This window comes from Camarhynchus parvulus, chromosome 10 (genome assembly GCF_901933205.1).
Source record: "Camarhynchus parvulus chromosome 10, STF_HiC, whole genome shotgun sequence".
Lineage (NCBI taxonomy): Eukaryota > Metazoa > Chordata > Aves > Passeriformes > Thraupidae > Camarhynchus > Camarhynchus parvulus.
In genome coordinates, this window is record NC_044580.1 from 10,765,747 (window position 1) to 10,775,865 (window position 10,119).

General features: G+C 48.0%; 1 protein-coding gene across 4 annotated transcripts in view; it reads right to left on the reverse strand.

Annotated features, from left to right (window-relative positions):
• HOMER2 (homer scaffold protein 2) overlaps positions 1-9,139 on the reverse strand; it is a 59,658-nt gene extending 50,519 nt beyond the window's left edge. For 2 of the 4 annotated variants that reach the window (XM_030955473.1, XM_030955472.1), the window contains exon 1: positions 8,900-9,136. In XM_030955473.1, coding sequence (XP_030811333.1) covers positions 8,900-8,997 — 98 coding nt within the window. In that variant the 5' untranslated portion in view covers positions 8,998-9,136. Of the gene's footprint in view, positions 1-8,899 lie in introns of all 4 variants that reach the window. The other 2 variants (XM_030955470.1, XM_030955471.1) reach the window with 2 other exon arrangements.
• Between the last annotated feature and the right edge of the window lie 980 nt (positions 9,140-10,119).

A 10,119-nucleotide genomic window follows, 5' to 3' on the forward strand; every position in this document is an offset into this window, starting at 1 on the left:
GGGAAAGTCTTGGAGGATCACATGGAAACTTTAAAGATATTATTTGTCCTTTGGAGCTCTCAAAAGACAAAGAGGAATTTCGCGTTGTGCACAAACACCCACTTTCCTGCTCCAAAGCACAAGGGAAGGTGAGAGAGGCACAGAGGGGAAAGAAAAGTTCCCCAGGGAAACATGGACACAGACACACTTCTGGATCTGCCTGGGAGATGAGCAGCTTCCCATCTATTCCAAATAATTCCTAAACCAACAATTCCCTCACTGGAGCGTGGGATCTGGTCCTTGTTCACAGCTATTGTGTTTCATTGTAACTGAGATTACAGACTTGAGCTTTCAACTCCATCCCCTTGAATTTGGGTGGGTGTAGTGAAGTGACAGATCCCTGTTCTCAATCAAGCCAATTTCTGTTCTTCTTTAAAAGGACCATAAACCAAATTAGATGGGGTTTATGAATGAGCATTTTTAGAAGACACTAAATACAAGTTTATGAGGAACACCTCTATAAACAACAGGCAACAGAAAATTATCTGTCTCCTGTAATGGACTATGCAAGCGACAAACAGCTGTCAAACATAAAATAATCATTTCTCATTCACCTGTGTGCTGTAAAGTTTTAGGCTACTAAATCCCCTTCATTATTTCATAAAAGAATAAATTCGTCCCTATCACAGCTGGAGGAGGGGGGATTATTATGACAATCACTGAATTTAAAATGAACTGTGTACAAAGATACTTTTGTCTCCTTCTTGTGCACCCAAGGGCAGGAGTTGTGCCCTTCTGTACACTGTGCCCCTGAGCACTGCCCACTTTCTGTCCTGGCTGGGCAGAAACCTCCTGGCAAGTTAGGGAGGAGTATTTCAGCCTTGGGGTTTTTTATCAGGGGTTTGGACCACATGAGGGTGTAAGAAGAAGGGCTTTACCTGGAAGGGCTTAGGGACATCCTATGTACAGACCACACAAGACACAGATTCAGCACAAGTAATATTAAGAGAGGAAAGAAAAAAAAAACTGAAAAAAGAGAACTGCAGATATACTATGTTAGTGTTTAAGAGAGTGGGTGAAGTGGCTAGATCTCCTCCTTTGTATAAAGGTGGAAGGAGGTTAAACTGACCACCTAGTGGCTCTCAAGTTATGAAATGCCACTTCCACATCAGGACATGCTACACAGTGGAAGAATAATCCACAGTGACAGCTCTGGGGGAAAGTTAAGCTAATGGGGACTGACGACATCACCTTCAGGATTGGCATCACATCATCCTGCATGCCAGAAACTGCTCCATCCCAAAAGGCAGGATCCTCCAAGGGCCACTGTCATCAGCTCTGCAAGCCAAACCTGCCACTTGGAGGCATGGAACAAGTTTTAAATCTGTAATTCATCAAACTAACTCCTCTATGTGATTTGTAGGACTTGGGGTGGTTGGGTGACACAGGGACAACTGCACTGCTGCCATCTTTGCACCAGTGTCTGAACTACCCACCAGAACAGAGCTCATCTTTAGACACCACCATCTGTGAAATAACTGATAAAAAGGTGTCAGACTCTCCCCACATGTCCCACGCATCCTCCAAGCAGCCCTGAGTGCTGCCAGGGGACATTCTGCACTTCTCATCTCAAAGAACTTCTCCCTCTTTTATCAAATGCTCTTATTAAACATTTTCAATATCACAAAACATTGTATGTTCCCACAAACAATTGCAGAGAGACATTTCAGATGTGTGCCACAGGTTCATAGTGGGAAGCTGCAGTACAGAAGCCTGATAAAACCAGGGAGTGAAACAAAGGCAACAATGAAGTGTTGCTGTTCCAGATTGCAGAGCAACTCCCAACAGCAGAGAACCTGAGTCAGTCATTGCAACTCAATTAATATGAGGGGAGACTGCACCTTGAAGTACTACCTTTCTAAAGGAAAAGCTTTGAGTACTCCCCAGCTCTGGCTACACTGTCCTTCTTCCAGGGATGAAACAATAAGTAATTGAACACTAAAAATAAAATGCTCACACCTCCACAAATAAAATTAAGGTTTCCCCTCAGAGCCAAGCAAGATTAAAATTTTGTATTTTTTCCCCCCAAGAAATACAATGGTTCCATATCTGAGGAGAATCTACTGCAAAGCATTAAGCAAACAACAAGTATTTATTCAGTAAGCACTCATAGAGCACCATTTCACATTTCCACAAGAAAGGAGCCTCAGTACAAGCAGAAGCAGCTTTAGGAAAAAAAAACATTTTACAAGCCAGCTACGCATTTTTAAATGTATTCCACAGAGGCCTTTGCTGTCTTGCTGCACTGAGGTACTAAACATTGCCTGATAAGAATGCAGTTGCAGGATTATTATTATTATTATAATGAAAATGCTAATGGGGAACAACTCTGGCAGCTCTGGAGGGCTCTCCCAGGCCTCTTGATGCACAGGCAGAAAAGTGCAACTTCTACAGAAATTTTCTTTCTGACTTGCAGAAGGGTTGAGTTTCTAAATCCTGTAGGCTGCAGTGAAACTCCCAGATGGAAAGGAAACAGTTTGTCCCTTCAGGAATTCTTACAATCTTGCATTTTGATAAGCCACGTCAAACAAATAAAATCAGATCAGTGCATGGAGGAGGCAGGAAAGGAGGACACGGTGCCTCTGAAGGGAACAGGTCTGCACAGCAAGCAGCACTCACGCTGCTCACACCTCCATCACCCTCCTTTCCTCGTTCCCCTGTCTCAAATCCGCACACTCTCGCTCCATGACAAAGCCCCGGTTGTTTTGCAGCTAGAGCTCTTGCTAGCCCTCATACTGAAGCCCACAAATGCAGCACACCTACACAGCAGAGGCTCCTGCTCCCCTGTGAGTCATTAGGCAGCCTGTCCCGCCTGCTGATGTCAGCCAGCACCATCCCTCCCTTCTAAACAAATCCTGAAACGCCTCGAGCATCCATTCTTTAAAAATATTATCTTCATTTTCATCCTGACCCCAGTGGCAAAATTACCATTAGGAAGCGATTGCCAGTGATGCAGAGGGTCCAAGAGCTGCCACGTCAATGAGGAGTGAGCAGCAGCTCCTGGTGTCACACATGAGCTCAGCACCGAGCCGGCAGCAGCGGCACATCCCTCTCACAAACAGGCACAGAGCAGCCAGCATGTGTCACCAAAAATACAATCAAAGATCAACTGCATCATCCAATCTCATCTTGTACATTTTGCATGAGTGTGTATTACACAAGCCCTACTCACACCAGGCCCAACCTGTGCTGGGGGCTGCGTGGCTGTGACAGCAACCTTCCCAGGCACTAATTGTCTATTCCTGCCTAATTGCTCTTGCCATCAAAAGGGCTTCTTTAAAACTGAAACACTTCCTGTCTTCGTTTGAAGGCAATGCCCTCGTCACATTCTGAGGTTTAAGAACAGGATCATCAGCTATTTACAGTGCACAGTTATCAGAGAAACATAGTTGAAATACGTTCCTCGGAGCACATTTACATCCTAAAGAGCCATGACCAAATCACAGGATAAACAAGTCACACGCTGTCTTTGCAGTGCACAGAGTGCAGAAGGCGATGGAGAGCATTCAAGGTGAAAGCAGACAGAGATTTGGCCATGTAGCAACCTTGAGGAATGAGGATTTCCCACTCTGCACACACCCTATCACAAAGTCAACAGGAAAACCAACAGCTGATTCAAAATGCTTACGCCTCAGTCCCTCAGTGTACGTTCATGGGTGAGGCTATTTATCTTAGGCACTGCAATAACAGAGCCAAATGAATGAATACAACGAATACACAGCACTGCAGAAAATCTAGATGCAAAACCAGGCTGATTCCCTTGCTCTTGGGTTCTCAGCAAACTCACTGTCCTCTGCCTGGTTCATGCTGGGAATATGTTTGAACAGTTTGAAACACTTGATCACATCCTGGATCAGTTAAAAAAGTTTCAGTTTAAAGGAACTGAACATCAAATAATTCTTTTTAACATTTAAAAAGAATGTTTTGATTTAAAAAGAATTTCAATTATGTCTTTGTTATCAGGAGACCTACTCACCATTCTCTTTTGAAATAGAAAGAAGGGCTTGAGGGACATCCCAGCTTTGTGGAGAATATTTTATTTATAAGATTTTTCTCAAGTGATAATTAAATTAACAGTGGTAATTAATTAGGTTAGTAGCTGAAAGCAACGCAACTATGATGACTTTCGGCACCAAGTTTTCTTTCTGTCCACTTTTTCTACAGCAGAGTCTACATGAGCAAATGTCTGAGAAATTTACAACAGAATGCTCAAACTAGTTGTGGTACTGGCAAATTTCTCCTCTCGTAATTTGGTGAATTTATCTGTAGCAGACCTCATAAATTCAGTTTCATGCATGTGTCTGCAGTGCTGTGAATCCTCACATACTTGTGAGAGGTGAAGTCACTTGGACAAAACAGTTACAGGTTTGTTCACTCACCTGAATACAGCCACACCAAAACTCAAAACACCCACAAATCATTATAAGGCCCTGGCTATTAGGTCCTTTCTTTTCTCTTCCACCCACCCCACCAAGCTCCCTGCCTCTCTAACCTCACATAAATGAGTTTAACATAAGCAAGGTACTATACACTGTTGAGGTCAATGGAGTTTCCCCATTGTTTCAGTGAACCCAAATACTGCTCCAGAACACAAAGTTCTCTGGACCTGACTTTTCCACAGATTCTTGTACAGACACCTGTATTCGTACACAGACACAGAATTGTCCAAGTCAGAATAACATCCATTTATATCTACCCTGCTCAATGGAAATAGCTATGTCAGGAACCAAGGCTGTGAAGAATCAAGCACCCCCAGCCAGCAGCTTCAATAACATGAGATGAGCAGCCTCAGCACCTACCAGATCTCAGTCCCTTCCCTTGAACACCAAAACCACCATCAGCTGGACATAATCTGCCCCTCCCGAGCAATGCTGGGGACCAAACTGAAGCTGCTGACCTTAGAATATCAAAAGAAGAGTCCTTGAGCTCACAGCACCAACTCAGCTGTGTTCAGGCACACTCTTGTCCCAGCCCTGCTTTGAGGGACCCAGACTGCAGGGACAGCCAGGTGCCATTCTCTGCCTGCCCCTCCCAGGCTCTCCCCTTCCCTGGCAGACAGATGGCCTGGCCAAAGTTTGGAGGGAGCTGGTGAGAGACTCCCGTGGATTTCAGTGGGAGCTGGAGGAAAGCCAAGGTGAATTTCCTCTGCAACAACACCATCCCTGCCACCGAGCCTCGCAGGCACAGCTTATCACCATGGTTTCTAAAGGACTGCTGGTACCAGAAAGTGAACACCCTCCAAAATTACTGTCTTCCTGTAACACGAGCTTCATCTCATGTTCTCCTCTGTTTATCTCTTTCACTCCTTGCCCTCACATCAGGTTTTGCCTTTTACTCCCCAAATAAAGCCACGTGTTGGCTGATGGACATTGGCACTGTGGGCAGCGAAGGGAGGAGAGCAAGGCAGCCTTCCCTGAGCTCTTACATGTTAGTGCATAATAAAAACATCATGTATGGGCACCCTCAGTAACACAGCCCCATGCACCTTTCCGTGAATGTATCACAGGAGAAACAGAGTTTTGTTCAAGAGATCAATCTCCTTAGGATGAGGTTCCTTCATTGCCTCATCCAGGCTTGGAAACTTGCCTTTTCCAAACTGCCTGGGGCTTGGCTCAAAGCTCACCTGGAGAGTTATGGATGGATCCCAGCTGCAGGGGACTAAATTACCCCACTAGCCCCAGAGGAAGCAGCAAAAAGAAGACATCTCATGTCAGCCAAAAGAAAGGTGTGCTGTGAGCTAGTTCACCATTAACCTGTATCACACACACGGCTGTACAGCTTTCTGCAATTATTTCTAACACTCAGAGGCCTGGCTGTCATTTTGATATGATTTATAAAACAGAACTAAAACACAATTTTAATGCTAGAGGGCATTTAAATCAGTTGAGTTTTAATCCAACAGATAATATAAATATCAGCTTCAGCAGTGAAGAGATTTACAGGTCTAATCCAAACTGGATACTTGTCACACACCTCATAACAGAAATTATTTGTAATGGATAGATAAGGAAATACAAAGATAGTAAAGAAATGAAAATAATAAAAGAATTTAGGCATAGATGAAACAGCTATCCAACACCTTTTAAAATCAACTAATACCAAAACCACAAGCATCCTTATAACTGTAAATTTAACTTGGGCTGCTTAAACTGAGGTCATAGTGAGCCAGACCACAGCGATTAGATGCGTAGGTACAGCCCACTAACATCAGAGACACTTCCTTGATTGTGTCAGCCCTTGGCTTGCAACAGCAAGAGACAAAGCAGGAGGTATTTTCAGACACAGATTTCTACAGCTGGAAATGTGCTACATTGTGGTTTTCAAATAGCTGAAGTTTAAACTTTGAGAGGATTGAGGTAAACAGCAGCGATCAGATATGCTGGGTAGAAGAAAGAAGTGATTTGGGAAAAGATCCATTCCCTTCAAAGTAGACATTTGTCCAGTGAGATTCTTAACAGTGGCTTGACCAAAATACAGTGGTTTTCAGTCAGCAGCAACTTTCACATTGACTTTTATGGATACTGGAGCATATTTTTTTTCTGGTGACTTTTTTACAAGGTTGTTTTCATGTCCCTTGTATTACAGGCATTAGTTTTTTTTAAAATCATGTAAATTGTAAAACTTGACATTACCTTGCTGCCTAGTGAGTTGAACTAAACCAACAGTTTAAATAGCTCAGCTCACAGCTAATAAGCAATTTAAATAGCTTTGCTTTGCTAAGCTCAAGTAGCTGTATCAGGTTTCATAGCACGATCAGTCACTGCCAAATCCATAGGCAGCATTTAAATGAATCATTAGCAATGGTCACCCCCAGGAAAAAGAAAAAAAGGAAAGTAAAAGAAAAAATATTTTAAGAGCTAAGAATCAAGTCATTGCCACAATTTCTATGAGTACACCCCCCATATGTGACACCAAAATGTGCCCAGGAAGCAAATCCCACTCAAATGCCTGGGCCAAAATATATTCATCCAAGTAAGAATGATGGAACTCTGTGTTCTGACCACAACCTGCTTGAGCACAGAGGTGCCCATTCCACAGAAGGACAAGCTGGAACATGCAGAGGTGAGGGATTTGCAGCACAGATGGAACCGGAAGAAAACTGGGAGGCTGCTCCTGTATCATGTGTGCTCAGTAATGCTATCACAGCTGCAGGAATGCTATCACAAATGTACCTCCAAGTTCTCTGGATCAGAAAGGTGAATGGCAGGCTAATTATGTGAGACACTGGGAAAATGCATATTCACCAAACACCTCGTCTGAACTCTGTACAGAGTGCAAGAGAAGGTACAACCCACGCTGAAACCCGGGGAGTGAATGACACTGGGAGCTTGATCTCACGTGCACCAGTGTAAGACTGAAGTGACTGAGACACACATTAAATCAGGGTACTGAATTGGGCTGGTGAACGTGCCTGCTCCCTGTGCAAGTCTGCGTGTTCTGACACTGCATGCAGCAGCACAGACAGGAGCACAACCAGAGCTCTCAGGAGCCTTGGCAGCCAAAGTCCTTCTCAGCTCGAGCAGCTCTGGAGGCAGAGCAGGACCACACCGAGCCCAGAACTCCACCTGGCCGACAGAAAGGGTGGAGAGCACTGTGACCTTCCACTCATCTCTCCAAGCCACAGCTAAACTGATCTACCAGAAAGGAAATGGTTAAAAATGACAGCAACTAAAACATTTGCCTTTAAAGACACCCAGGCAGAGTGACAGGGGCAAGTTTCTGTGGATGGATGTTTCTGATCATCCTGGACTCTGCGGGGCAGTGCTGCTCCAAACAGATTTCAACACTTCTTTCTCCAACCCCAAGGACAGTTTCTCTTTTATCTTCCAGTGAAACTTTGCATAATTAAGAAGCAGATGAGCCCCTGTAATCCTGAAGAGAAACGTGGGGAGATACTCACTTAGATCCTATTTCTCCCTGTACTTCTATTCAGTACTCCTAGGTATCAAATTCGGACACGTGCATGTCATTTTAATTCATTATTTATCCATATAGCCTCAAATTGTACCACTTCGACAGCAATTAACAGTTCCATAGTGGGAATTTGGACATTTGAAAGCAGCAGAGGAAGCTCAGAAACTGGAGAACGATTCCTTGCCACATGGTGGTGAGGAGAGGCAAGGAAAAGGTGTAAGAGAACATAATAGGATAAAAATAAAGTAAATTAAATGTGTGGGTTTGGAATCCCCCAAGACATTCTGGTCGAGAGGATCTCAAACCTATATATAGTTCAAGCCAAAGGCACAACCTTAACCTCTGTTCTCTGATATTTAGTTCACAAATTGCCCTAATGCCAGCATTTGGCTTTTGTCCCCTCATGTAAGTTAGAGGCTAGCAAAAATGCAGGACTAATTTTTGGAAAGACCAAGCTGAATTCTCCAAGAGACCACCACACGTGGTCAGAGACTTCTGGCATGTTAAAAAAAATTTAAAAGGGAAAAATATTTACACAAATTAGGGACCACCTGGCACAATTCAGGCAAGTTTACCGTGCGCCTCCAGCAGCCAGAGCTCTGGCAGAAGCAGCGCGTGAAACATCTGACAATGAACTCGCGGCACATCCCGCAGCTGACCGGGCAGGGACCGGACCCCGGCCCCGCTCCGCCACATCCCGAGCTGCTCCCGCTCCTTCCAGCGGGGATTTCGCCGCCGGTGCTCTGCCCCCGCGGCGTGCCCGCTCCGCCGGCGGCTCCCGAGCGGGCGGCAATGATTAATTACGTTATAAAATGATTAATTACGTTATCAAACGCTGCCGTTCAGGGCAGCGCTCCCGGGGCGGCCGCGCTCTGCCCGCTCCGCACCTGCGGCGGGGCCGGGGCGGGACGCGGAGCCCACGCGGGGCCGGGCCCGGCGGACTCACCCCATGTCTCGGCACCTCTCGGCGGCGGCGGCGGCGGCACCCCCGGGCGGCTCCCCGCGCTCGGCGGCCAGCGGCGGCCGCGTCCCCACTTCGCACATGCGGCCGCCCCGGGCCCGGCTGGCTGCGGCTGCACGGCGGCTGCACGGCGGCGAGCCGTCCTGCTCCTCCTCCCGCCGCCTCCCTCCCCCTTACATAACCTCCCTCCCGGGCGGCGGCGGCACCGAGCAGCTCCCGCGGCTCCCGCCGCCCTGCCAGGCGGCAGCGCGGGGGCGGTGGCCGGGGCGGGGCGGTGGGCGCGCCCCGGGCCCCTCCGCTCCCGCCCCGGGCCCGGCCGCCGGCGGAGGGCGGGATGTGCCCCGGTGGCAGCGCCGGAAGGATCGGGGCTGCGGGATCTCGTCCTGACGGTGCCCTCGCCGGGGGGCGGCCACCCGCCGGCCTGGGACGAGGCGGCGAGAAAACTTCGGGTGAAGTTGTGGGGTGTCCCCACGCGGCCCCGCCCGCGGCCGGGGAGCCTCAGCGGCGACAGGGGTGAGCCCGCCCCGGGGAGCGGCTGTCCCGGACCGGCTGTCCCGCCCCGGGATCCCCCCGCCAGCCCCGGCTCCGCGGCGCGCTCCGAGCGCGGGTCCCGGGATGCGCTCCCCACGAGAGGCGATGCCACGGCGGGGGATGCCCGGTGACACACGAGCGGGCGATTCCCTCCCTCTGTCACGCCCTCCCCGCGGTCCGAATCCTCGTTCCCCGGGCCGTGAGTGCGGAGCCTGCGAGCGGCGGGGCCGGGTCAGCCCCGTTTGGCCCCGGCAACCCCGGCCCCGCAGCCGGGCAGCATCCCCCTGCTCTGCCCACAGATGGGAGTCCCGTCGGGACTGCTGAGCCTCCTCTGGCTCTTCTCAGCCTCCCTGCAAGTCTGTGCCACACAGGGTCCCAAAATTATGTACGTTTCGTGAAATTAAGAGGGACGATTCCTAACCAGGGAAGGAAAAATTGGATTAGTGTGGAAGAGCCGTGTAATGGCGACCCAAGCACGAGGGTGACGCTGGCATCTGACCGGCAGTCACAGGACACAAATCCATAGCACAGCCGTGGACCTGCTCGTTCGGGTGTTCACAGGGCTATACACAGACACAGTTACTCTTTCGTGGAGAAAATACGCCCAATTCGCACATAAGACAGGCTTTTAACTTCACCCACACAAAGTTATAATTAATACTCTGCCATCAAGA